The 26,768-nt window shown below is 66.6% G+C and overlaps 1 protein-coding gene across 1 annotated transcript in view; it reads right to left on the bottom strand.

Annotated features, from left to right (window-relative positions):
- Positions 1–3: 3 nt before the first annotated feature.
- LOC120747926 (ryanodine receptor 1-like) overlaps positions 4–26,768 on the bottom strand; it is a gene marked incomplete at its 3' end in the record, with an annotated part of 33,724 nt that continues 6,959 nt past the window's right edge. Inside the window, exons 10-60 of the mRNA XM_040053986.2 lie at positions 26,677–26,760; positions 26,111–26,246; positions 25,455–25,550; positions 25,103–25,221; positions 24,544–24,677; positions 23,431–23,672; positions 22,813–23,005; positions 21,857–22,076; positions 21,160–21,264; positions 20,592–20,695; positions 20,246–20,329; positions 19,673–19,832; positions 18,758–18,905; positions 18,114–18,325; positions 17,362–17,536; positions 16,875–17,083; positions 15,889–16,253; positions 15,508–15,634; positions 14,740–14,900; positions 14,201–14,366; positions 14,026–14,112; positions 13,549–13,775; positions 12,267–13,242; positions 11,723–11,923; positions 11,336–11,447; positions 10,862–11,005; positions 10,135–10,408; positions 9,615–9,729; positions 9,412–9,544; positions 8,994–9,088; positions 8,718–8,853; positions 8,197–8,377; positions 7,398–7,509; positions 7,191–7,311; positions 6,638–6,807; positions 6,052–6,272; positions 5,467–5,557; positions 5,202–5,342; positions 4,421–4,584; positions 4,001–4,079; positions 3,814–3,903; positions 3,386–3,526; positions 3,086–3,163; positions 2,896–2,971; positions 2,527–2,650; positions 1,971–2,086; positions 1,607–1,674; positions 1,145–1,266; positions 859–908; positions 677–737; positions 4–230 (exon numbers count right to left, since the gene is read on the bottom strand). Coding sequence (XP_039909920.1) covers positions 4–230; positions 677–737; positions 859–908; positions 1,145–1,266; positions 1,607–1,674; positions 1,971–2,086; positions 2,527–2,650; positions 2,896–2,971; positions 3,086–3,163; positions 3,386–3,526; positions 3,814–3,903; positions 4,001–4,079; positions 4,421–4,584; positions 5,202–5,342; positions 5,467–5,557; positions 6,052–6,272; positions 6,638–6,807; positions 7,191–7,311; positions 7,398–7,509; positions 8,197–8,377; positions 8,718–8,853; positions 8,994–9,088; positions 9,412–9,544; positions 9,615–9,729; positions 10,135–10,408; positions 10,862–11,005; positions 11,336–11,447; positions 11,723–11,923; positions 12,267–13,242; positions 13,549–13,775; positions 14,026–14,112; positions 14,201–14,366; positions 14,740–14,900; positions 15,508–15,634; positions 15,889–16,253; positions 16,875–17,083; positions 17,362–17,536; positions 18,114–18,325; positions 18,758–18,905; positions 19,673–19,832; positions 20,246–20,329; positions 20,592–20,695; positions 21,160–21,264; positions 21,857–22,076; positions 22,813–23,005; positions 23,431–23,672; positions 24,544–24,677; positions 25,103–25,221; positions 25,455–25,550; positions 26,111–26,246; positions 26,677–26,760 — 8,173 coding nt within the window. The remainder of the gene's footprint in view (positions 231–676; positions 738–858; positions 909–1,144; positions 1,267–1,606; positions 1,675–1,970; positions 2,087–2,526; positions 2,651–2,895; positions 2,972–3,085; positions 3,164–3,385; positions 3,527–3,813; positions 3,904–4,000; positions 4,080–4,420; positions 4,585–5,201; positions 5,343–5,466; positions 5,558–6,051; positions 6,273–6,637; positions 6,808–7,190; positions 7,312–7,397; positions 7,510–8,196; positions 8,378–8,717; positions 8,854–8,993; positions 9,089–9,411; positions 9,545–9,614; positions 9,730–10,134; positions 10,409–10,861; positions 11,006–11,335; positions 11,448–11,722; positions 11,924–12,266; positions 13,243–13,548; positions 13,776–14,025; positions 14,113–14,200; positions 14,367–14,739; positions 14,901–15,507; positions 15,635–15,888; positions 16,254–16,874; positions 17,084–17,361; positions 17,537–18,113; positions 18,326–18,757; positions 18,906–19,672; positions 19,833–20,245; positions 20,330–20,591; positions 20,696–21,159; positions 21,265–21,856; positions 22,077–22,812; positions 23,006–23,430; positions 23,673–24,543; positions 24,678–25,102; positions 25,222–25,454; positions 25,551–26,110; positions 26,247–26,676; positions 26,761–26,768) is intronic.

A 26,768-nucleotide genomic window follows, 5' to 3' on the forward strand; every position in this document is an offset into this window, starting at 1 on the left:
CGTCCCCGAACTGGTGCTGCGCCAGGTGCTCGAAGAGCGCGGTGAGGACGGGCAGCAGGGCCACCGAGGTGTAGGTGACGTTCTGGGCCACGCCCTTGGTGGGGGCGCGGGTCGGGGTCCCCCGGCCCAGCCGCAGCTGCTCCCCCAACTTCTCCATGTCCTCGGCGGCCGACTCGAAGAACGAGCGCAGGCCGGCCTTGACGATCTCGGGGCCCGACTTCATCACCGTCCTGGGGACATCGGGGTCAGTGGGGTCAGTGGGGTCAGTGGGGACATTGGGGACAATGGGGACATAGGGGACAATGGGGACATCAGGGACACTGGGGACAAGGACACTGACACAGGGACACAGGGACACTGACACAGGGACACAGCCCGGCCTTGACGATCTCGGGGCCCGACTTCATCACCGTCCTGGGGACATCGGGGTCAGTGGGGACATCGGGGACATTGGGGACATTGGGGACAATGGGGACATCGGGGACATCGGGGACACTGGGGACAATGACACTGACACACGGACACAGCCCGGCCTTGACGATCTCAGGACCTGACTTCATCACCGTCCTGGGGACACGGGGACACTGGGGACATCTTGGGGACACAGTGACACAGTGACACAGTGACACAGTGACACAGTGACACAGTGACACACACACGGCCCCGGTGTCCCCACCTGGCGTCCAGGGACCGTGCCAGGATGAGCAGACAGTTCACCACGGCCGGGGCGTCCGTCCCTGGCAGGGGGGGACGGTGACATTGGGGGGGGCAGTGGCACTCGTGTCCCCAGTGCCACCCCAGTGTGTCCCCAGTGCCACCCCAGTGCCACCCCAGTGCCACCCCAGTGTCCCCAGTTACCGAAGAGCGACACGCGGTGCCGGACGAGCGCGGCCAGTTTGCAGAAGAGGCTGTGGGGAGGGGGACACAAAGGGGTCAGGGGGGTCCCCAAAACCCCAAACCCGCCCAGGGAGGGGGGTCTGGGGGTCCCATCTGGGGATTTGGGGCTCTGGGGGTCCTGGGGGTGGGGTTTGGGCTGGGTTTGGGGGTCCCAGGGTGGGGTTTGGGGCTCTGGGGGTCCCAGGGTGGGTTCAGGGTGTGTTTGGGGGTCCCAGGGGGGGTTTGGGCTGGTTTTTGGGGGTCCCACCTGGTGATCATCTCCTTCTCCTTGTTGGAGGCGTGGCCGCCGCTGCCCAGCACCTGGGCCGGGGTGGACAGGAAGTAGAGGCAGTGGTTGTGGAAGTACTGGTTGATGAGGGGCAGCAGGATCTGGGGGGCAGCGGGGGGTCAGAGGGACCCCAGCGCCCAAAGAGACCCCGAAACACCCACAGAGACCCCAAAACACCCACAGGACACCCCAAAAAAACCCTCAGGGGGGCACAAATACCCCATGGAGACCCCAAATACCCCTTAGAGACCCCAAATAACCCCAAAAGACATCCCAAAACCTGTAAGAACCCCAAATCCCCTGCACCCCACGTCACATTTTGGGATCCCCATCCCCATTTTGGGGTCCCCTGTCCCCATTTTGGGGTCCCCCATCCCCGTTTTGGGGTCCTCCATCCCCGTTTTGGGGTCCCCCGTCCCCGTTTTGGGGTCTCCCCCCGACCTTGGCGAAGAACTTGATCTCCTGCTCGTGGGGGGATTTCTCCACCCGCCCGCTGCTGACCACGGCCTCTGGGGGAGAAAACGGGGTTCAGGGGGGTCCCGTGGGGTTGGGGCCGGGCTGGAGGAGTTTTGGGGGTGTCCCCAAGATTTGGGGGTGTCCCCCAGGGATTTGGGAGTCTCATCAAAATGAACTCCTGGGTGAAATCCAGCCGAGGGCTGGGGGGATTTGGGGGACACTCAGGGGGTCGGGGAAAATCCCGGGGGTTTGGGAGGGTCTGAAGGCGTTCCCTGGAATTTGGGGGTGCCCCCCAAGGTTTGGGGTGTCCCCCGAGGTCTGGGGTGCCCCCCGGGGCTCGGGGGCTCACCCAGGTGCGCGATGAACTCCTGGGCGATGTCCATCCAGCGCAGCAGCTGCTGCAGGAAGCCGAAGGCGAAGCGTTTCTCGATGGACGACGTGTCCAGCTCCATGTCCTTGAGCCCCCTGAGACACCCCAAAAGTTGGGGAGGGGGACACCCCAAAACTCAGCACCCCCTCCCCAGATCCCCCAAACTCACCCCACCCATCTCCAGGCTCCCTGCGCACCCACAAACCCCGAGTCACGCCAATTCGGGGTCTCCCCCAGATTTTAGGGTTCCCTCCTTGGGATTTTGGTGTCCCCCCAAAAACCTGGATCCCTCCTGGACATTTGGGATCCCCCCCAATCCCTGATTCCCCGAGAATTTGGGGTCTCTCTGGGGATTTGGGGGGATTTGGGGTGGTTTTGGGTGGGTATTTTGGGACTCCGGGGCAGTTTTTGGGGTCCCAGGGGGTGTATTTTGGGTGGGTATTTTGGGTGGGTATTTTGGGGTCCCGTGTGGGTATTTTAGGGTCCCATGCGGGTATTTTGGGGTCCCAGGGGGTATTTTGGGGTCCCCCCTCACCGTGTGACGGCGTATCCGTGCAGCTGCAGGAACTTGAGCAGCTCCTGCGCCTTCTCCCGGTCCCGCGCCTTCTCCTTGGCCGTCAGCGTGTCGTAGGGCACCAGCAGCGGGTGGGAGCCCCCCCCTGCGCCCCAAAATCGGCCTTGGAGACCCCAAACAACCCCCTGGAGCCCCCACTTCGGGGGTTTGGGGGCGTCTCACTCTTGGCCTCCAGCTCCTCTGGGTTTGGGGGTGTCCCAGGGGGTCCCAGGGGTGTCCCAGGGGTGTCCCAGGGGGTCCCATGGGGGTCCCAGGGGGGTCCCAGGGGTGTCCCAGGGGGTCCCAGGGGGGTCCCACAGGGTCCCACCCCAATGTGGGGAGGGGTCTCACCCTTGGCCTCCAGCTCCAGCTTCTTCTTGCGGCCCCAGGTGTTGTGGTAGTTCTCGGCCAGCTGCTCTGCCATGGCCTGGGGGGATTTGGGGGGATTTGGGGTGGTTTTAGGGGGATTTGGGGTGGTTTGGGAAGGATTTGAGGGCACCTGGGGACATTTGGGGCCATTTGGGGCCACTGCCGTCCTCACCTGCAGCTCCCGGGACAGGGTGACCCCGCTCAGGTCCACGGGCTGGGGGCTGTAGCCGTGGGAGGGGTCATAGGTGGCCTGGGAGGGGGGAGACACGGGGGGTCAGGGGGGACCCCGAGACTTGGGGGTCTCCCTTCTGCACCCCATTGACCCCCCCACCTCCCCACAGGTGTTTTTTGGGTGTCTGATCCCCCCCTTCACCTCCCCACAGGTGTTTTTTGGGTACCCCACACCCTCCCCAGGTGTTTTTTGGGGTGCCCCACGCCCCTGATCCCTCCCCAGGGGTTTTTGGGGTCCCACCTGGGCGTTTTGGGAGATTTTCCGCGTTTTCTTCTTCTCGGCGCGCTCGTCCTCCCCCTCCCTGGCCTTCTCCACCGTCCACTCCCAGGCCAGCATGGCCTTGAGGGACTCCTTGATGGGCCACCGGTAAATCTCCTTGTCCTGGGGGGGTCCCCAAAATCGGGGGGGGTCAGGGGGCACCCCAAAATCTGGGGGGACCCCAAAATCCAGGGGGGTCCATGAGGAGGAGGAGGGAAGGGGTCTGGGGCCTTGAGGGACTCCTTGGTGGCCACCAGGAGAGGTTTGGGGGTGTCCCCCTGGTTTTGGGGGCATCCCCCATGGTTTTGGGGTGTCCCCCATGGTTTTGGGGTGTCCCCCATGGTTTTGGGGTGTCCCCCTGGTTTTGGGGTGCCCCCCATGGGTTTTTGGGGTCCCGGGGTCCCCGGTACCTTCTCAGAGAAGGTTTTGTAGGGTCTCAGCATCGGGTGGGTTTTGGCTTCTTCATCCACGGTCTCCCCAAAAGTCCAGTTGTTCTGGATCTGGGGGGGAACAGGTCAGGTCGGGGGGGTCCGGGACAACGGATTGGGGGGGGACAGGGGAGATTTGGGGGGTCCCGGGGGTCCCGGGGGTCCCCACCTTGTCAAAGGCCCACTTCTCGTGCGTGTACTCAGCGTATTTGTTGATGAAACCGTCGAGCTTCTCGGGGATGATGACACTGGGGGGACACGGGGGGTCGGGGGGACACGAGGATGAGGATGGATGAACCCCATGGGGGTCTGGATGGGGCTGGGGGAGGTCGGGGGTCTCCAGGAGGAGGAGGATGGATGGGGTCGGGGGGCTCAGGATGAGGACATCTGGGGTCGGGGGGCTCAGGGTGAGGACAGCTGGGGTTTGGGGGGCTCAGGATGAGGACAGATGGGGTCGGGGGGCTCAGGATGAGGACAGATGGGGTCGGGGGGCTCAGGATGAGGACAGATGGGGTCGGGGGGCTCAGGATGAGGACAGCTGGGGTCGGGGGGCTCCCGCTGGCCCAGGGAGGGTCTCTGGGGGCCCTACTTGAGGGTCTCGACGGGTTTGGGGTCGAAGTTGCCCTCAGCATCCACCGAGGCCTTCTTCTCGGTGCGGGACGAGTAGCTGGCGTCCACGTAGTCGGGCGGGAGCGCGCCGGCGATGGCGCAGAGACACGGCATGGCCAGCCTGTAGAGCTCGGCCTCGAACTTCTGCGGGGACACGCCGGGGGACGGGGGACAGTGCCACCGGTGCCACCGGCCGCGAGTTCCCCCAGTGCCATCACCCCTGTGCCACCAGTGCCACCGGTGCCACCGGCCACGAGTTCCCCCAGTGCCATCACCCCTGTGTCACCAGTGCCACCGGTGCCACCGGCCCCGTGTCCTCAGTGCCATCACCCCTGTGTCACCAGTGCCACCGGTGCCACCGGCCACGGGTCACCGGTGCCACCGGCCTCGAGTTCCCCCAGTGCCATCACCCCTGTGTCACCAGTGCCACCGGTGCCACCGGCCCCGTGTCCTCAGTGCCATCACCCCTGTGTCACCAGTGCCACCGGCCCCGTGTCCCCAGTGTCACCACCCCCATTTCCCCAGTGTCACCATCCCCGTGTCCCCAGTGCTGCCATCACCCCCATGTTCCCATCACCTCCGTCCCCACCACCGCTGCGTCCCTGAGGTGCCCCCAGGTGTGTCCCCAGGTGTGTCCCCAGCTGTGTCCCCAGGTGTGCCCCCAGGTGTGCCCCCAGGTGTGCCCCCAGCTGTGTCCCCAGGTGTGCCCCCAGGTGTGTCCCGGTGTCCCCCCCGGGTGTGTCACCTCCCTGTCGCCCCACCTTGTGCGCCAGGGACTCGAAGATGCCCCAGAAGAGTTTCCTGGTGAGGTGCAGCTCCTCCTCGGAGCTGACGCCCATGTTGGGCCACCCGCTGGGCAGGCAGTAGTACCTCCAGCAGCGCTCGTAGTGGTTGGTCAGCAGCTGGGGGGCACGGGGGGAACCGCGGGGGGCTCAGGGGGGCTCAGGGGAACCCCGGGGGTCACCCTGGGGGGCTCAGGGGGGCTCAGGGGGCACGGGGAACCACGGGGACCCCCCCAGGGCTCACCTTGAGGGGCATCTTGGCGAACTCGTTGAGGATGGGCACGTCGAAGACGAGGCGGCGCAGGAGGTGCTGCAGCATGGAGGGGCGGATGTACCTGGGGGGTCAGGGGGGTCAGGGGGGTCTGGGGGTTTGGGGTTCACCTGCAGAGCGCCGTGAGAACCTCGACGGCGTCACGCCGGGCCTCGGGGAGGGGCGCGGCGCTTGGGGCGGACGTGGGATTGGCTCTACCATGGCGGTTGGGTTGGCCATGGCTGTTGGGTTGACCATGGTGCTTGGGTTGGCCATGGCAGTTGGGTTGGCCATGGTGCTTGGGTTGGCCATGATGGTTGGGTTGGCCATGGTGCTTGGGTTGGCCATGGTGCTTGGGTTGGCCATGGCAGTTGGGTTGGCCATGGTGCTTGGGTTGGCCATGGCAGTTGGGTTGGCCATGGCAGTTGGGTTGGCCATGGCAGTTGGGTTGGCCATGACGGTTGGGTTGGCCATGATGGTTGGGTTGGCCATGGCGGTTGGGTTGACCATGGCGGTTGGGTTGGTTTTGGGGACAGACGCAGACCCACGGCGCGCACGTGACCCGACGTGGGGTCCCACCTGCAGAGGGCCATCAGGCACTCCTCGATGGCGTCGCGCTGCGCCTTGGTGAGGGCGCGGCCGCGCGACAGGCGGTAGATGGTGTGCAGCATGGAGTCCACCATGATGGCGCGGTGCTCGGTGCCGGCGAACAGCGGCGCGCACTTGGTGATGAGCGGCATCACCGCCAGGCACAGGTAGCGGTTCAGCGCCAGCGCCATCTCCGTCGTGCTGAACGTCGCCTGGGGGCACAGCGGGGGTCAGAGGGGGGCCCCTGACGGAAATGGGGCACGGGGGCAGAGCCAGGCCTTGGGGTGAGTTTGGGGACCCACCCCGTAGGGGGATTTGGGGGATCCCTGATGCGTCAAATGGGGAATATTTGGGGGACCCCAGACCCACCCCACAGGGAATATTTGGGGGATCCCAAACCAATCCCACAAGGAATATTTGGGGGACCCCAGACCCACCCCACAGGGAATATTTGGGGGATCCCAAACCAATCCCACAAGGAATATTTGGGGGACCCCAGACCCACCCCACAGGAGGGAACAGCGGTGACCCTGCAGGGGGTTTTGGGGAGCCCGGGGGGTTTCGGGGTGCCCCTCACCGTGTCCAGCGAGGCGGCCGCGCGCATGTCGGGCAGGAACCCCACTTCCAGCACGTGGAGCAGGAACTCCTGGCTCTGCACCCCGTAAACGCGGTCCAGGAACAGCACCATGGGCGCCTTGTGCTCGGGGACGAAGCTGGCGGCCATGCGGGGCTGCACCACGTTCCCGTCTGCGGGACCCCGAAACTCAGGGGACCCCAAAACTCCCCAAATAAACCCTACAACAGCTGGGAATCCCCCGCCCCCAAATCCTGGCATCCCCATGGGGAGCTCCAACACGCTGTTGTCCCCCCAAAATCTGTGTCCCACCCTGGACACCCACCGTACCCCCAAAAACCTCTCTGTGTGTGTGAGCCCCCTCCCCAGCTGCTCCCCCATTTTTGGGTACACCCCGATTTCGGGTGTCCCCCACAATTTTGGGCCCCATCATCACACCCACCACCAGGATCTGTGCAGGGGAGGCTGATGATCCCCACATTTCGGGGTGTCCCACATTTCGGGGTGTCCCCCATCCCAGTGACGCCCCCCCCAGGTTTTGGGGACCCCTCCCCACCTTTTCCCAGCGCCGGGATCTGCAGCGGGAGGCTGATGATCCCCACCAGGTCCTCGAGCGGGACGAGCGAGCGCAGGATGGCCCGGATCCGCAGTGCCTCCCCCTTCCCCGCCTGGATCAGCTGTGGGGGTCACACGGGGGGTCACAGCCCGAGTCCTGCCCCCCCGGGACCCCCCGAGCCGCCCCCCGGGACCCCCGGGGCCGTACGTGCATCTCGGGGGCGCAGCGGCCCAGCAGGTCGATGAGGGCGGCGTAGAAGGACATGATGGCGTGGCCCAGGTGCACGCGGTTCTCCTCGGGGGGCTCCTCGGGCCCGAACCTGGGGGTCAGGGGGGTCGGGGGGGGTCAGGGGGGGTCAGGGGAGTCGTGACCCCGTGGTCCCCCACGCCGTGGCAGCATCGTCACCTTCACCCCACCCCAGCTTCGTCCCCCTCCCATTCACAGCTCGACCCCCATCCCGTGCTGTCTTCATCCTCACTTCATTCCTCATCATCCTCATCTCATCCCCGTCCTCGTCATCACCCCATCTCACCCCCATCCCAATCCCCATTCCCATTCCCAATCCCCATTCCCATTCCCAATCCCCATTCCCATTCCCAATCCCAATCCCAATCCATTCCCATTCCCAATCCATTCCCATTCCCATTCCCGATCCCGGCACCCACGGCCTCCTCTCCCTGCGCCCGCTGGGCCCGTCCCTGCCCGGGTCCCCATTCCCAATCCCATCCCATTCCCAATCCATTCCCATTCCCAATTCCCATTCCCAATCCCATCCCATTCCCGATCCCGGCACCCACGGCCTCCTCTCCCTGCGCCCGCTGGGCCCGTCCCTGCCCGGGTCCCCATTCCCATTCCCATTCCCAATCCCATCCCAATCCCATCCCAATCCATTCCCGATCCCGGCGCTCACGGCCTCCTCTCCCTGCGCCCGCTGGGCCCGTCCCTGCCCGGGTCCCCAATCCCATCCCAATCCATTCCCATTCCCATTCCCGATCCCGGCACCCACGGCCTCCTCTCCCTGCGCCCGCTGGGCCCGTCCCTGGCCGGGTCCTGGGCGATGCTCAGCGCGTCCTGGATGGCGGCCAGCAGCCCGCTGCCGCCCTCGCCCCGCAGCGCCGGCCCGAAGCACTCGGGACGCCGGATCAGCAGCCGCACCACCACGTTGGCGTTCTCCTCCACGCTCTCCCCTGCGGGAACAGGATCCCGAAACTCACAGGGACACCCCAGGATTCCCAGAGCACAAACCCACGAAACCCCTGAAACAGGGAACACTAAAACCCCCAGCACAGGGACCCCCAGATCAGCAGCCACAGCCTCAAACTGAGCTCTCCTCCACGCTCTCCCCTGCGGGAACAGGATCCCGAAACACACAGGGACCCCTAAAAATGTCCCCCAAAACATGGACCCACAGGAGGGCACCTGGGGACAGCTGAGGACACCTGGGGACACCTGAGGGACACCTGGAGACACCTGGGGACACCTGAGGGACACCTGTGGGACACGTGAGGACACCCGTGGGTCTCTCACCGTTGACGAAGACGGCGAAGCGCAGGAAGTCGAGGTACTTCTCCCCCCCGCAGGGGTTCCAGCCGATGTCGGGGTAGCCCTTGGCCAGCAGCATGGGGCAGCTCTGCAGCCCACAGCTGGCCAGGTACGTCACCACCTGCCACAGGGGACACCAGGGGACATCAGGGGACACCAGGGGACACCGGGGACTCCAGGGGACACCAGGGGACACTGGGGACACCAGGGAACACCAGGGGACTCCAGGGGACACGGTGGGGGACACGGGGCTGTCCCCACCTTCTCCAGGTCCTGCTCCTTGAGGGCCAGCGCCAGCTCGTTGTTGTCGATGACCGAGGCGGCCGCCACGTCCAGGGGGGTGGAGCCCTGCATGCCTTGGGGACACAGCGGGGGACAGGGAGGTCAGGGGGACAGCGGGGGACAGAGTGACACCCCTCCAGGGGACAGAGTGACACCCCTCAAGGGGACAGAGTGACACCCCCCCAGGTGTCCTGGACACCAGGGGACAGAGTGACACCCCTCCAGGGGACAGAGTGACACCCCTCCAGGTGCCACAGCCTGCGAAGGACAGAGGTGACAGGGAGGGGTGGCAGGAAGGGGACAGGGGTGGCAGGGAGGGGACAGGGGTGGCACTGGGGACACGGGGGGGGTCCCAGCAGGGGTCTGGGGGTCTCAGGGAGGTTTCTGGGGGTCTCACCCAGCCCGATGCCGCTGTTCTCCAGCAGGTAGCCCAGGTGGTCGAACATGGAGCGCTGGTTCTGGCGGCTGATGCGGCAGAAGTAGCAGAGGAAGCGGCAGCAGTTGGTCACCATCTTGGGGAACCGGATCTCCTGGGGGGCACCGGGGGGTCAGCGGGGGTCCGGGGGCGTTCCCGGGGGGCGCCCGGGGGCGGGGGCTCACCTTGGACTCGCCGCCGCCCAGCACGCTGACCATCACCTGCATCACCGTCTCGTGCATGCCCAGAGCACGCATCAGGTTGGGGTGCTGGTAGAACACCTTGTTGTTCATGATGTTCCTGGGGGGCACAGGGGTCACCTGGGGGGCGCAGGGGCAGACTAGGGGGGCTCAGGTGGGTTTTGGGGTGTTCAGAGTGGGATTTGGGGGGCTGGGAAAGGGTTTTGGGATGTTCAGGGGGTTCTCAGGGTGCTGAATGGGGACATGGGGACACAGGAAGGACACAAGGGGACATGAGGAGGACACAGGGGGACACAAGGGGACACCAGAAGGACCCAGGGGCACACAGGGGGACATGAGGGGACACTAAAAGGACACCAGAAGGATCCAGGGTGACACTAAAAGGACACTAAAAGGACACCAGAAGGACCCAGGGGCACACAGGAGAACACAAGGGGACACTAAAAGGACACCAGAAGGACCCAGGGTGACACTAAAAGGAGCCCCGGGCTCTCTGCCCACGCACCCGATGCTCTGGATCATGAGGTTCTCCTCCTCGGGGCCCATCTGCACGATGAGCAGCGAGCGGATCTGCCCCAGGCACTCGAGCAGGGCCGTGGTGTCGGGCACGGAGGTGGCGCTGATGGCGTAGGCCTTGGGCAGCGCCCGGCCCAGCTCGCCCAGCGCGTCGTACTGCCGGTGCAGCAGGCTGAACATGGCCCGGACCAGCGCCGGGCTCTGGATGAACGACTCCTGTGCCCAGTGCACCATGGTCTGCGAGATCAGCTCCTGCAGCGTGCCTGGGGACACGGGGGACACAGGGGACATTGGGGACATTGGGGACACTGGGGACAGTGGGGACATTGGGGACATTGGGGACACTGTGACCCCTGTGCCCAGTGCACCATGGTCTGCGAGATCAGCTCCTGCAGCGTGCCTGGGGACACAGGGGACACAGGGGACACTGGGGACATTGGGGACATTGGGGACATTGGGGGCATTGGGGGCATTGGGGACACTGGGGACATTGGGGACACAGGGGACATTTGGGACACCTTGGCCAGCACCTTGGGGACAATCTGGCCAATGTCCCAGGCACAGTTTGGCCTGAGCCTTGGGGACAGCTTGGCTGTGTCTCGGTGACACCTCGGGGACACCTCGTGTGTCACCTCGAGGACACGCCGGCCGTGTCCCGGCCAGAGCAGAGCCTTGTCCCGAGTGTCCCCTGTCCCCCCGCCCTGTCCCCTCCTCACTGGGCACCGGGGGCTCCTCGGGGGGGGTCTCCTCCTCCTTGGGGGGGGCCCGGACCCCCACCACCTTCTGCACCAGCCCCATCAGCCGCTGCCGCAGCGACGTCTCCTCCTCCTCCTCCTCTTCCTCCTCCGCCAGCTCGATGCCTGGGGGGACACGGCGGGGTCACAGGGGGGTCCCCGTGTCCCCAGGGGGGTCACAGGGGTGTCCCCGTGTCCCCAGGGGGGTCACAGGGGTGTCCCCGTGTCCTCAGGGGGGGAACAGGGGCATTCCCATGTCCCCAAGGGGGGTCACAGGGGTGTCCCCGTGTCCCCAGGGGGGGACCTGGACTGGAGTCCCTGTGCTCCCAGAATGGGGGGTCCTGGTTCCCCTGGGGGTGTCCCCACATTCCTGGGTTTGTCCCCAAGCCCAGGGTGCTGTCCCCAAGGCCAGGGTGCTGTCCCCAAGCCCGTGGGTTTGTCCCTGTCCCCCCTCACCGCAGTGGGCCAGCAGGTCGTTGTGGAAGTCCAGCAGCTCGTCCCGGATGTCCCCAGGCACCGGACACTCCTCATCCTCAGCCCCTCCCTTGTACTGCATCAGCATGTTGATCTGGGGACACGGGGACACGGGGACACGGGGATGTGGGGACACGGGGACACGGGGACGTGGTAGGACATCGGGACACGGAGGAACACGAGGTCAGCAGGATCATCCCTCAGCCATCACCCCCTGTCCATCCCTCACACATCCCTGCTGTCCCCTCACTGTCCCCTCACTGTCCCCTTGCTGTCCCCGCTCTGTACCCATTCTGCCCCCTCGCTGTCCCCTCGCTGTCCCTGCTCTGTCCCCACTCTGTCCCCGCTCTGTCCCCCCGCTGTCCCCACCTGCTCCTGCGGGGGCGAGCGGAACTCCCGCGTTCTGCGGGCGGTCTCTGCGGCCGACATGGTCAGTGCCCGCATCAGGCGGCCGTAGCGGCGCCGCTGGTCGCGCTGCAGCCGCTGCACGTGGCGCTCCGAGAAGGCCACGATGGCCTCGACGCGGTGCTGCAGCTCCCGCTCGCACAGGTGCTGCAGCAGGTGGCACATCTGCGGGGACACGGGGACACAGGGACATCGGGGACATCAGGGACATCAGGGGCACTGGGGACATGGGGACATGGGGGACATTGGGGACATGAGGACATTGGGGACATCAGGGGCATTGGGGAAATGGTGGACGCTGTGGACACCAAGGGGACATCGGGGACCGGGGAGCCCAGGACACCCCTGGGGACTGAAGAAGGGACAGGGGAGTCCCCTGGGGAGGGGACATGGGGCGGGACACTGGGGACAGGGACCCCAGAGAGGGCACAAGGACACTGGGCAGGAGACCCCAGGGGAGAGGGGACACAGGGGACACGACCCCCGGTCCCCGCAGCCCCTCCCTCACCTGCAGCTTGACCGACTCCGGCAGCTTCATCTGCAGCAGCCCCTCCTCCAGCTCTTCCTCCTCCTCCTTCTCCTGCCCCTCCCCGGCCTCCATGGCCTTCGTCCTCCTGGCCTCCTCCTCATCCTCCTCCTCCTCCTGCAGCTCTCCAGCCTCGATGGCCTTCCTCCTCCTCACTTCCTCCTCCTCCTCCTCCTCCAGCTCTCCGGCCTCGATTGCCTTTTTCCTCCTCGCCTCCTCCTCCTCCTCCTCCTCCTCGCCAGCCTCGATGGCCTTCGTCCCTTCCTCCTCCTCCTCCTCCTCCTCCTCGTCCCTGCGCGCCGCGCGCGCCTCCCCGAAGACGTGGGGCTCGATCATGCGCAGCACGCGGCGCACGTCGCCGTCGCCCAGCGCGCCCACGGCCAGCAGCGCCGACACCAGCTTCAGCACGGGCACCAGCTGGAACTCCACGCTGCCCCCGACGGGGTCCCGGGCGTGGGGACCCCCGCCGGCCACGGCCTCGGCCAGCATGCGCATGGCCTTGGCGCCCAGCTCGTCCAGCGGGATGGCGGGGCTGAGCGGAGCGCGGCCCGACGGGACGCGCACGAAGCAGGGCTCCGAGAAGTGGGGCTGGGGCCTCAGGCAGGCGCTGGGCCCCACGCCCGGGGGCCCCGGGCAGCGGGCGCCGTCGGGGAAGAGCGCGATGGCGCGCGTGGCCTCGGAGATGGGCACGATGAACTCGGCGCTCATGGAGGAGCGGGCGCGCTGCGCCGCGTCCAGGTGCATGGCCAGCAGCAGGTCGTAGTAGCCGGCCCGCAGGGGCCCCGGCAGCTCGGGGCTCTCGATGGCGAAGAGCAGCTGGGCCTGGTCCACGTGGCTGCAGAGCGCGTGCGCCACGCGGTTGTTGCCCAGCGCGCACACGGCGCAGTAGAGGCGCAGGGTGTGGCACTGGAACTGCAGCAGGTCCTCGCGCTCCCACAGCTCCAGGATGTCGATGCACCTGGGGGAAGGTGGGGGTCAGGGTGGGGGGATATGGGGTGGGACCCCTGGAGAGGGTGGGAGATGGGGGTCAGGGTGGGGGGATATGGGGTGGGACCCCTGGGATGAGAGCCCAAGGTCTCCTGGGGATGGGACTTTTGGGGTGAGTGTCCTGGGGATGGGATCTCTGGGATGGGAACCCCAAGATCTCCTGGGGCTGGGACCCCTGAGGATGAGACCCCAGGACACAGGACCCCATGAGGCTGGGGGTGCCCTGTGTGTCCCCTGTGTGCCCCAGGTGTCCCCAGGTGTCCCCAGGTGTCCCCACCTGTCCTCCTCGGGGATGTGCAGCGCCATCATCTGCAGGGGCTGGCAGCACTCCACGGCCCAGCCCTGCCGCTCGCCCAGCCGGGCGCTCTCCACGCCCAGGTACTCGGTGGGCATCCGGCTCCAGGTGACCGGGGTCAGGTGCTGGATCACCAGCCTGGGCGGGCACTGCGGCGCCGGGTTCTGCCGCTCGCTGCTGAACATGGCCGCCGAGATGGGCATGATGTTCTGGGGGGGCAAACGGGGGCGTCAGGGGGACCCCCAGAGACCCCCGGCACCGCCAGGGGTGCGGGTTCCCCGTGGGTCACCCACGGAGCTGCCCCACGCCCTCCTTGTTCCAGCCTGCAGCTCCTCCAGCACCTCACCGGTGCTCCCAGTTACCCCCTCCCCACTCCCAATATCCGCCCACAGTGATGGGTGGGGGTCCCAGCCACTCCCCACTCCCCCCAAAACGATGGGTGGGGGTCCCAGGCCTCACCTTGAGCTTGCCCAGCTCGAACTGCAGCACGTTTTGGGTGGTGGGCTGCACAAACACCGCCGGGAACAGCTTGGTGTTGGGCTCCACCTGCGGGACAGCGCTCCTGTGAGACCCCCAGGGCGGGCTGGGACCCCCCAGACCTCACCTGGGCGCTCGGGGGTGGGGCCCAGCTCACCTGGAAGAAGGTGTTGATCTCTTTGCCGTTGGCGGTGAAGGTCATGAGCCCCGTGGCCAGGTCCACCAGGCAGCCGATGACCAGGTCAGTGTGGGACACCCTGGCCTGCTGCGTGGGGGCCGCAAACTCCCCGCCCCACACCATGTAGCAGTTGCTGCGCTTGATGCTGGGGGGCAGAAAGGGGGGTGAGGCCCCCAGGGACCCCCAGAAAGGACCCCCAGACCATGGACCCCTCCCCTATTTAACCCCACACCATGGGGCAGTTGCTGTACTTGATGCTGGGGGTCCCACTTTGGGATCCCATTTAGGGGTCCAATTTTGGGGTCCTATTTGGGGTCCCATTTGGGGTCCCCTGTGGCATTTGGGGTCCCATTTGGGGTCCCTTTTGTGGTCCCATTTGTAGTCCCCTTTGGCCTTTGGGGTCCCATTTGGGGTCTAATTGGGGCCCCATTTTGTGGTCCCCTTTGGCCTTTGGGGTCCCCTTTGGGGTCCCCTTGGGGTCCCCCTTGGGGTCCCCCTTGGGGTCCCCCTTGGGGTACCTGTCGTGCACGTTGCCGCGGTCGTCGCCCATGGTGACGGTGACGCTGCGCACCCGCCCCAGCTCGAAGTCGGGGTCGTGCTGGTGGAAGTGGGGGGTGACCCAGCCCACCCAGGCACTGCCCGGCTCCTGCCCCGCAAACAGCCGCACCGAGTAGTAGTACTGGGGACAAGGGACACGGGGACACGTCAGGGACACGTCAGGGACACCTCAGGGACACCTCAGGGACACAGGGACAGGGACACGGGGACATGGGGACACGGGGACATGGGGACAGGGACATGGGGACACGTCAGGGACACCTCAGGGACACCTCAGGGACACGTCAGGGACACAGGGACAGGGACACGGGGACATGGGGACACGGGGACAGGGACACAGGGACATGGGGACAGGGACATGGGGACAGGGACATGGGGACACGTCAGGGACATGGGGACAGGGACACGGGGACAGGGACATGGGGACATGGGGACAGGGACACGGGGACATGGGGACACGTCGGGGACACGTCAGGGACAGAGGGACAGGGACACAGGGACAGGGACAGGGATCAAGGACAGGGATCAGGGATCCCGTACCGTGGTGGTGTCCATGATGACCCTGTGGTTTGGGGGGTTTTTGGGGGGATTTGGGGTTTTTTGGGGGTCCCGTACCGTGGTGGTGTTCATGATGACCTCGGGGTTTGGGGGGGATCTGGGTGGATTTTGGTTTGTGGGGGGATCTGGGGGATTTTGGGAGGATTTTGGGGTTTTTGGGGGTCCCATACCGTGGTGGTGTTCATGATGACCTCGGGGTCGTCGCGCTCGTCGGGCACCACGTCCTCCTCCAGCCGGGGCACGGGCGGGGGCGCGGGCGGCGGCGCGAACGGCGTCTTCCGGCCCTTGAACAGGAACCTGGGGGGCACCGAGGGGGTCACCCCGGTTTGGGGACCCCTGGGGGCCCCCCCCGACACCCAGGGAACCCCCGACAGCCCCGAGCTGCCAGCTTGGGGACAATCAGGGACCCCCGGGGATGGCTGTCACCCCCTTTTGGTGACTCCCAGGGATCGGGGACCCCCCAGCGACGGCTGTCACCCCCTTTTGGTGACTTTTGGGACCCCCCCCGTGCCCTCGGGGTGCCCCTCCGCCCCCTCCCCGCTCCCACTCACCCCCTCCTGGTCTTGCCCTTCTCGGTGGTCGCGTCCTTCTCGTTCTCCCCTCGCGGCTGCTCCCGGGCCGGGGCAGCTCCGGGGGCCGCCCCTTTCTCGGCTCCCTCGTCCCCCTCGGGGCTGCGGGGCCCCGCCGAGCGCCGCAGCCGCTCGAACTCGGACTCGGTGAGGTCCTCGGGGGGCTCCGGGGGGGGGGCCTGGGGCAGCGGGGTGGCGCCGGGGGTGCAGCGGAAGGTGGGGTGGAACTGCACCGGGAGGCTGAGGCGCAGGAAGAGCAGCTCGGGGGGCGCCGCGGGCGTGCCCGAGCTGCGGTGCGACAGGCGCAGGCACGGAGGGGCGTCCACAGTGCCGTCCAGGCGGGTCACCTGCAGGGGGACGCGGGGGTGGCACCGGGGGACACGGGGGACACGGGGGTGGCACCGGGGAGCGCCGCCCTGGGGAGTCGCAGGCACGGGGAGCAGCCTGCAGTGGCTGTCACCCCGCTTTGGGGACATTCAGGGACACCTTGGGGACAGGTGTCACCCCGCTTTGGGGACATTCAGGGACACCTTGGGGACAGGTGTCACCCCGCTTTGGGGACATTCAGGGACACCTTGGGGACAGGTGTCACCCCGTTTTGGGGACACTCAGGGACACCTTGGGGACAGGTGTCACCCTGCTTTGGGGACATTCAGGGACACCTTGGGGACAGGTGTCACCCTGTTTTGGGGACACTCAGGGACACCTTGGGGACAGGTGTCATCCCGCTTTGGGGACATTCAGGGACACCTTGGGGACAGGTGTCACCCTGCTTTGGGGACACTCAGGGACACCTTGGGGACAGGTGTCACCCCGTTTTGGGGACCCTTAGGGACAGGGAGCCATCTGGGGATAAGTGTCACCTGTGTTTTTGTGGGATTTTCGGGGGTTTGGGGACATGCTGGGGATGGGTGTCACCCTGTTTTGGGGACCCCAAATCCCCCCCAGAGACCCCCAAATCGCCTCACCTCCAGGTTGGGGTGCTCGGGGGGCACTGGCACGAACTGGGGCAGGCTGTGGCTGAACCAGAGGGCGATGGGCCGTTTCATGTTGATGGCGAAGGGCTCGTAGCCCTCCTGCAGCCCGCAGATGCCGAAGTAGCGCAGGGTGCCCACGTCCTGGCCCAGGTTCAGGTGCCCCTCCTGCCCCAAACCCAGGCTGCACACCGGGACAAAGCCTGGGGGGCACGGGGGGGGTCAGCAGTGGGACCCTCATCCAGCCCTGAGACCCCAGACCCAGCCGTGAGCCCCGAGACTCATCCCCAGAGCCCCCAGCCCCATCCCTGGTGCCCCCAAACCCACCCCAGCCCCATCCCTGGTGTCCCCAGCCCCACCCCAGAGCCCCCAGCCCCACCCGTGACCACCCCAAGGAACACAGGGTGCCCCTCTCCTGCCCCAGCTGGGGCCCACGGGGGTCTCCCCACCCCAGGGACCCCCAAGGGCAGCCCCCTCTCACCGTCGCCCACGTCGAAGTCCCTGAAGGCCACCTCGGAGCCGCCGTCCCCGATCAGCACCTCGCCGTTGAGGGTGAAGCTCATGTGGCACTCGCCGAGGTCGATGAGGCAGCCCACGACGTCCCCGGCCTGCCAGGACCGGCCGAAGGACTCGCCACCCACGTGCCACCGCTGGGCCTGGGGACATCGGGGGGACATTGGGGACACAGGGGTCACAGGGGGCATGGGGGACGTGGGGGTCACAGGGGTCACAGGGAACAGGAGGGTCCCTGCATGTCCCATGCAGGTTCTACGTGTCCCTGTGTGCCCCCGAGTGTCCCCGAGTGTCCCTGTGTGTCCCCAACTGTCCCCACATGTCCCCAGCTGTCCCCACATGTCCCCACATGTCCCCAGGTGTCCCCAGGTGTCCCCAGGTGTCCCCGTGTCTCACCCGGTGCCCGTTGAAGACGAAGGCCATGTCGTTGGCGCCCAGCTCGGTGTCGGGGCGCAGCCTGGGTGTCCCTATGTGTCCCTATGTGTCCCTGAGTGTCCCTGTGTGTCCCCAGATGTCCCCAGATGTCCCCAGGTGTCCCCAGGTGTCCCCGTGTCTCACCCGGTGCCCGTTGAAGACGAAGGCCATGTCGTCGGCGCCCAGCTCGGTGTCGGGGCGCAGCCTGGGTGTCCCTATGTGTCCCTGAGTGTCCCTGAGTGTCCCTGTGTGTCCCCAGATGTCCCCACATGTCCCCAGGTGTCCCCGTGTGTCCCCGTGTCTCACCCGGTGCCCGTTGAAGACGAAGGCCATGTCGTCGGCGCCCAGCTCGGTGTCGGGGCGCAGCCCGGGCCGCGCCCACCCCACGCGCATCTCCCCGGGGGTCACGGCCTCGAACTCGAAGTACCACTTCCCCGAGCGCACGGCCGAGCCCCGCTCCGCACGGAACAGCCGCGGCCGGGGGGCACGGGGACCCCCGGGAACAGCACCCTGCGAGGCTGGGGACAGCGGGGTCAGCACCCCAAAAACGGGACATGGAACCCCAAAAACGGCACCCAGAGAACCCCAAAAACTGCACCCAGAGAGCCCCGGGAACAGCACCCTGTGAGGCTGGGGGACAGCGGGGGTCAGCACCCCAAAAACGGGAGAAAAACACCCAAAATGACACCCAGAGAGCCCCGGGAACAGCACCCTGTGAGGCTGGGGGACAGCGGGGGTCAGCACCCCAAAAACGGGACATGGAACCCCAAAAACAGGACACAGAACCCCAAAACCGGGCCTGGAAGCCCAGAAGTGCCCCCGAGCCCCCCGCTCCCCTGGTCAGGGACCCTCCAAACCCTTCCCAGATGTCCCCAGATGTCCCCAGATGTCCCCAAAGTCCCTCCGCAGCCTCCCGCGCGTCCCCAAAGCGCCGGCGCAGCGCCACTCACGCGAGTCCTGGTCGGGGGGCTCGATGTTGTAGCCGTAGCCCAGCAGGGTCCGCACGGCCTGGCAGAGGCTCTCGCGGTTGGTGGCCTTGGTCCCCTCGTCCAGAAGGTTGTAGGGGACCAGCCGCGGGTTCCGCTTGTTCTTGATGTCCTGGGGACATGGGGACACCGGGGTCAGGGACATGGGGACACCAGGGTCAGGGACACGGGGACACGGGGACACCAGGGACACCGGAGTCAGGGACACAGAGACATGGGGACACCGGGGTCAGGGACATGGGGACACCCCCACAGGTGTGGGGACACAGCCATGGGGACACAGGGCGGTGACACCATGGGGACAAGGAGGGTTTTGGGGTGTCCATGGGAAGGTCTGGGGGCTCAGGGGCGGGCGGGGGTCTCTCGGCAGGGTCTGTGGGGCTCAGGGGTGGGTGGGGGTCTCTCGGCAGGGTCTGTGGGGCTCAGGGGTGGGTGGGGGTCTCTCGGCAGGGTCTGTGGGGCTCAGCAGTGGGTGGGGGTCTCTCGGCAGGGTTTGTGGGGCTCAGCAGTGGGTGGGGGTCTCTCGGCAGGGTCTGTGGGGCTCAGGGGTGGGCGGGGGTCTCTTGGCAGGGTCTGTGGGGCTCAGCAGTGGGTGGGGGTCTCTCGGCAGGGTCTGTGGGGCTCAGCAGCGGGTGGGGGTCTCTCGGCAGGGTCTGTGGGGCTCAGGGGTGGGCGGGGGTCTCTCGGCAGGGTCTGTGGGGCTCAGGGGTGGGCGGGGGTCTCTCGGCAGGGTCTGTGGGTCTCAGCATTGGGCGGGGGTCTCTCGGCAGGGTCTGTGGGGCTCAGGGGTGGGCGGGGGTCTCTCGGCAGGGTCTGTGGGGCTCAGCGGTGGGCGGGGGTCTCTCGGCAGGGTCTGTGGGGGTCCCCGGGGGTCCCCACCTGGGTGGTGCTGTAGGTCCAGCCCTGCTGCACCCTGTCCCGAGCCCAGACGTTGTGGCCGTTCTCGGCCAGGCGATCGACCAGGGTCAGCTGCGCCGGCGTCAGGCGCACGTGCGACAGGTCCAGCGGCGCCGGCTTGTACCCGTTGGACATGGTGTACCTGGGGCGGGGGGCACCCGTGGGACCCCCAGGGACCCCCCCGGGGCACCCAGAACTGCCCCCACCCACGGGGACCCCAACAAGGATCCCCCAGAACCTCCTCAGTCTCCAGACTGGGACACCCCAACCCAAACTGGGACACCCCAACACCACCTTCACCTGTTGGACACGGGTGGGACACACCTGAGGGACCCCCCCACCCATGGGGACCCCTGTAAGGACCCCCCAGAAGCTCCTCCAGGACCCCAAAACTGGAACTTCCCAGACTGGGATGTCCCCCAAACTGGGAGTTTAAGGAGCCCGGACTGGGACCTCAAACTGGAACTGCCCTACAGAGACCCCCAGTCCCAAACTGGGACCCCTACAGACACCCCCAAACTGGGGTCCCCACCCCTCCAGCCCCCCCAGACCCACGTTTTGGGCAGTTTGATCTTCTTCAGGTTCTCCTCAGCTTTCTCGTCCGCCATCCCCACGTGGCAGCCCAGGGCCAGCAGCGTCCTGGGGACACCCCAAAATCAGCACCCCAAAAACCTCGGACCCTCCACAGCCCCCCCAAACCCAGCACCCCCAATTCCAGGGGGGCTCAGGATGAGGGGGAGACCCCAAAACCATCCCCAGGCTCAGAGGGGACCCCAAACCTGCTCCATTTTGGGGTGACACCCCAAAAGTTCCTCCCCCAAACCCACTGCCCCTTTCCAGGGGGTCTCAGGGACAGCCCCAAAGAAGGGGGGACCCCCAAATTCCCCCGCCCCCCCCTTACTTGAGGGTCTCCCCCGACATCTGGAGGTTGTAGCCGCGCTCGGGCTCGGGGAGGCTGTGGAAGCTCAGCAAACAGGGGTGCAGGCGCTGCACGTCATCCCGGACCTGGGGCACCCCAAAAACACATCCTGAGCATGGGGACCCCCCATCGGGACCCCCTCCCCAGCCAGGGACCCCCCAAAAAGGGACCCGACCCTGGGGGTGCTGCAAAAGAGCCCCACTGTAGCCAGGGATCTCCTCAAAGCACCCAGACCCTGGGGAACCCCCAAAAAAGGGTCCCAAATCGGGGCAACCCCCCCCCAAAAATAGGTCCCAAACAGAAGCAACCCAGATTTTGGGAGCCCTAAAATGGGATCTCAACCTGGGGACCCCTCCAGAGGACCCCAAATAGGGGATTTGGGGATGCCGGGGGGGTTTTGGGGTCCCCCACTCACAGGTCTGTAGGTCCAGCCCTGCTCGATGTGGGTCAGAGCTCAGAGCTCAGGGTGGGTTTGGGGTTTTTCTGTGGGGTTTGGGGTTCCCCAGGGGATTTTGGGGTTCCCAGGAGGATTTTGGGGTCCCCCACTCACAGGCCCGTAGGTCCAGCCCTGCTCGATGCGGGTCAGGGCCCAGAGCTCGTGGATGTTCTCCGCCAGCTTCTCCCGGATGCGCTCCAGGTGTGGGGGCAGCACGATCTGGGGTGGGGAAAAGGCGGCGTTGGACCCCCCAAACCCCTTCACACCCCAAATCCTTTCCCAGTCTCTCCAATCAGCCCCAAATTCCCCTTCAAGCACCCCAGGATCCCCCCAAATCCCCCTCCGCTCCCTCCAAACCCCCTCCACCCCCTCCAAACCACATCCCAATCCTCCTGTTCTCCCCTCCGTGCTCCCCAAACCCCCAAAAAACCTCAGCCGACCCCCATAATCCCAACTCAGCCCCCCAAAACACCCCCAAACCCCCTTCCAGCCCTCCAAATCCTGTCCCAATCCCACCTCAACCCCCAAAACACCTTCAAACCCCCTTCCAGCCCCCCAAAACTCTGTCCCAATCCCCCCAACCCCTCTCCCGACCCTCTCCCGACCCTCTCTCCATCCCCTCAACCCCTCTCCCAGCCCTCTCCCGACCCCCCAGCCCTCTCTCCATCCCCAACCCCTCTCCCGACCCTCTCTCCATCCCCCCAACCCCTCTCCCAGCCCTCTCCAGACCCCCATCCGTCCCCAGCCCCTCTCCTGCCCCCCATCCATCCCCGACCCCCTCCCGGCCCTCTCTCGCGGTCCCCCGGCGCACCTGGCAGGTGTCCACGGGGCAGGGGGTGAAGGCGGTGTGGGGCAGGGCGCGGGTGGGCCCCAGCAGGCTGCGGGCTCCGGGCGGGGCCGAGCCCCGGTACGCCGTCAGCGGCTCCAGGCGCAGCCGCTCGCGGGGCAGCAGCGCCTCGGCGCACGGAGCGTAGCCGGGAGGGGGCACGAACCGGAACTCGCCGTGCCGGCCCCCCAGCAGGAACCGCAGCCTGGGGGCACGGGGGGCACCCAGAGTGAGCCCCGGGCCCACAGAAACCCCATAGGGACCCCACAGGGACCCCTGAATCCATAGGGACCCATAGAAACCCCATAGGAACCCCCTAGGGACCCCTGAATCCATAGGGACCTCTGAATCCATAGGGACCTCTGAATCCATTGAAACCCATAGAAACCCCATAGACCCCCCCCAGTAGGAACCGCAGCCTGGGGGCACGGGGGGCACCCAGAGTGAGCCCCGGGCCCACAGAAACCCCATAGGGACCCCACAGGGACCCCTGAATCCATAGGGACCCATAGAAACCCCATAGGAACCCCATAGGGACCCCTGAATCCATACGGGGATCCCTGGAACCATAGAAACCCCTAGAAACCCCATAGACCCCCCCAGCAGGAACCGCAGCCTGGGGGGCACGGGGGGCACCCAGAGTGAGCCCCAGACCCATAGAAACCCCAAATCCCACCCTGAGAACCCCAAATCCCACCCCATTTTTGGGGTGTCCCACTCCCCAATTTCAGGGTATCCCACCCCCCAATACCGGGGTGTCCCAGCCCCCAGTTTCAGGGTGTCCCACCCCCCAGTTTCGGGGTGTCCCCCCCAGTTTCAGGGTGTCCCACCCCCCAGTTTCGGGGTGTCCCCCCCAGTTTCAGGGTGTCCCACCCCCCAGTTTCAGGGTGCCCCCCCCAGTTTCAGGGTGTCCCCCCCAGTTTCGGGGTGTCCCCCCTCACCGGACCCCCGCCGAGAAGCTGGCCACGGGGGTGAAGAGGGTGTCGAGGTTGAAGCCCTCCAGGACGCCCTGGACCGGGGCCCCGTTGAGGCGGAAGGAGGCGCTGGGGACCCCCAGGTCCAGGCAGCAGCTGACCACGTCCCCCCCGGCCAGAGCCCGGCGCTGAGGGGACCCCACGGCCTTGGGGACACCCCCTGAGGGGACACAGCGGTCAGGGGGGACAGGGAAAGGGGTCTCAGAGGGGTCAGAGGGGTCTCAGAGGGGTCAGAGGGGTCTCAGAGGGGTCAGGGGGGGACAGAGGGGTCAGGAGGGTCTCAGAGGGGCCAGGGGGGTCCCAGAGAGGTCACAGGGGTCTCAGAGGGGTCTCAGGAAGGTCTCAGAGGGGTCAGGGGGGTCTCAGAGGGGTCAGGGGGTCCCAGGGGACAGGGACATGGTGGGGACAGGAGCCTGGGGCGCTCCCAGAGGTCTGGGGGTGGGGGTTCAGGATCAAGGGGGGGATCAGGAGGACTGGGGGGGGGGGTCACAGGGGGACAAAAGGGGTCCCAGAGCTCAGGGAAGTGTGGGGGGATCAGGGGGGTCCCGGGGGGGTCCCAGGGGAGGTCCCAGACGCCCCCCTCACCTGTCCAGAGGTGGAGCCCGTCGAAGGCGAAGGAGTTGAGGTCGTCGCCGGCTCCGTTGCCCCCCCAGCCCGAGCCGCCCCCCGGCGCGGGCCGGAAGCCCCCGGCCGCCCCCCAGCCCACGCGCAGGTGGGTGGGCACGGGCGTGACGAAGGGCTGCACCCGCTCCACGGCCACCTCGAAGTACCAGCAGCGGAACTGCGTGGAGCCCGGCGCCGTGCCCACAAACAGGTTGGGGCGCACGCTGAGACAGCGGCGGGGTCAGGGACGGGGGCACCCCCGTGGGAACTCGCAAACGACACCCCCAGAGCCCGGATCCCACCCGGGGAACCCCGAATTGCATCCTGGAGAGCCCAGATCCCACCCGGGGAACCCCGAACTGCATCCTGGAGAGCCCAAATCCCACCCGGGGAACCCTGAATTCCATCCTGGAGAACCCAAATCCCACCTGGGGAACCCCGAATTGCATCCTGAGAAACCCAAATCCCACCCGGGGAACCCCGAATTCCATCCTGGAGAGCCCAAATCCCACCCGGGGAACCCTGAATTCCATCCTGGAGAACCCAAATCCCACCTGGGGAACCCCGAATTGCATCCTGAGAAACCCAAATCCCACCCGGGGAACCCCGAATTCCATCCTGGAGAGCCCAAATCCCACCCGGGGAACCCCGAATTCCATCCTGAGAAACCCAAATCCCACCCAGGGAACCCCGAATTGCATCCTGGAGAGCCCAAATCCCACCCGGGGAACCCCGAATTCCATCCTGGAGAACCCAAATCCCACCTGGGGAAACACAAATTCCATCCTGAGAGCCCCAGATTCCACCCTGAGAGTGCAAATTCCACCCTGAGAACCCCAAATCTCCCCTCTCGGGACCCCCCAGACCCTGGAAGCCCCCCCAGGACCCCCCAAAACTCCCACAGGTGTCCTCAACTTCTTCTAGAAACATCTCCAGAGCTTCCAGGAGCATCTCAACAACCTCCAGCCCGCCCGAGAACCACTCAAAACCTCCCCCCAAAAATCCAAAAAAACCTCAAAACTCCCCCAAAACTCCCCAAACCTCCCCTCCGGGACCCCCCGGGCCCCGAAGGCCCCCGGCCCCCCCGGGCCCCACCTGGTGACGTAGTTGACCATGCCGGTCTGCAGCAGGAGGTCGCGGCGCGGCAGCAGGTTCTCGGTGATCAGGTTCTGGTTGGAGCGCACGGCCACGGCGTTGCACACGCACAGCGAGCACAGCACGTCCAGCACCTGCAGGGGCACACCTGAGCGCACCTGGGCGCAGCTGGGCACACCTGGGCACACCTGGGCACAGCTGGGGACACACCTGGGCATGTCTGGGCATGTCTGGGGACACCTGGGGACAGCTGAGGACACACCTGAGCATGTCTGGGCATGTCTGGGGACACCTGAGCACAGCTGGGGGCACACCTGGGCATGTCTGGGCATGTCTGGGGACACCTGGGGACACACCTGAGCACAGCTGGGGGCACACCTGGGCATGCCTGGGGACACCCAGGACACATCTAAGCTCCCACAAACTCAAACCTGGCTGGCACAGGGCCATTTTTGGGTGGGATACGAGCACACCTGAGCACAGGTAACACAGCTGGATGCACCCAGGGACACCCGGGGACACACCCAGGCACACCCAGGTACACCTGAGCCCCGCCCACCTTGTGGTTGCGGCCGTGCTTGTCCAGCAGGGAGATGATGGATTTGATGTGGTTCTCCTGGATGATGTTCAGCACCTCGGGGCTCTCGATCAGCACGCAGTACAGCACCTCCAGGATGCCTGAGGGGTGGGGCAGCCCCACGGCACGGCATCAGCCCCACGGGGGGACCCCAGACCCACAACAGAGACCCCAGGCCCACAACAGAGACCTCAGACCCACAGGAACCTCCTCAGCTTCAAAGCAGGGTCTGCAGCCCCCTGAAGGTGCCCAGCTCCCAGCCCCATAGGAGGGTTCTCAGCCCCACAGGAGAGCCCCCAGCCCCCCAGGAGCCCCCTGGGGCTGCCCCACTGACCCGAGGAGGCCTCCAGCCTGTCCAGTTTGCTGACCAGCCAGTCCAGGTTGGTGGAGAACAGGGCGCAGTTGGCTCGGTTCCCTCGGATCAGCGAGGCTGGGGGGACAGGGATGGGGCTCAGAGACCCACGGCGCTGCCCCATGGCACAGCCCTGACCCATAGCACAGCCCCTGACCCCATGGCACAGCCCCTGCTCCATAGATACCCCATATCTGCCCCATGGCACAGCCCTGACCCATAGCACAGCCCCTGACCCCATGGCACAGCCCCTGCTCCATAGATACCCCATATCTGCCCCACAGAACAGCCCTGACCCCATAGCACAGCCCCTGACCCCATGGCACAGCCCTTACCCCATAGATACCCCATATCTGCCCTACAGACATCCCGTATCTGCCCCATAGTACACCCCCTGACCCCATAGCACAACCCCTGCCCCACAGCACAGCCCTGACCCCATAGCACAGCCCCTGACCCACAGCACAGCCCTGACCCCATAGACACCCCACATCTGCCTCACAGCCCCCCATATCTGCCCCGTATCTGCCCCGTATCTGCCCCACAGCTGCCCCACAGCCCCCATTATCTGCCCCGTATCTGCCCCACAGCCCCCATATCTGCCCCGTATCTGCCCCACGGCTGCCCCACGGCCGCACCCAGCAGCTCGTAGAGCAGGTTGACGATCTCCTTCCAGGCGGCCGCCGCCTCCTCGCCCGCGGCCTCCCCGAACTGCGCCGCCGTGCTGTAGGCGCTCAGGCGGTCGATGCAGCTCAGCACCAGCGTCAGCATCCCCTGCGGGCCGCGAGGGGCCGTGAGACCCCCGGGCGGGACCCCAAAACCCCCCGGGACCCCCAGACTGGGACCCCAAACCCCCCCCGGGACCCCCAGACTGGGACCCCCCCCAGCACCCTGAGGCACCCCCAGCATCCTGGGACCCCCAAACCGGCGCCAGTGCCAGCATCCCCTGCAGTCTGGGCGGCACCGTCAGACCCCTCCCCAAACTGCGACGCCCCCAAAGCCGGGACCCCCACTCTGAGACCCTCCACGACCCCCTGCGACCTCCCCAATTTGGGGAGGGGTCCCGGCGGGGCGGGGGTCCCATCTCCTGCTGGAAGACGAGGCAGCCCCAGAGCGCCCGGAGCCGGCGGCGCCCCCCAAGCTGCGCCCAGCCGCGGGAGCCCTGGGGCCGAGTCCGAGTGGGGAGGGGTCCCAGGGGTCGCACCTCCTGCTGGAAGAGGCTCTGGCGGGCCCGCAGGGCGCGCAGGCGGCCCTGGCGCTGCTCGTGGCGCAGCTCGGCGGGCGGCGGCTCAAAGT

This window comes from Hirundo rustica (assembly GCF_015227805.2).
Source record: "Hirundo rustica isolate bHirRus1 chromosome 39 unlocalized genomic scaffold, bHirRus1.pri.v3 SUPER_39_unloc_2, whole genome shotgun sequence".
NCBI classification, from domain to species: domain Eukaryota; kingdom Metazoa; phylum Chordata; class Aves; order Passeriformes; family Hirundinidae; genus Hirundo; species Hirundo rustica.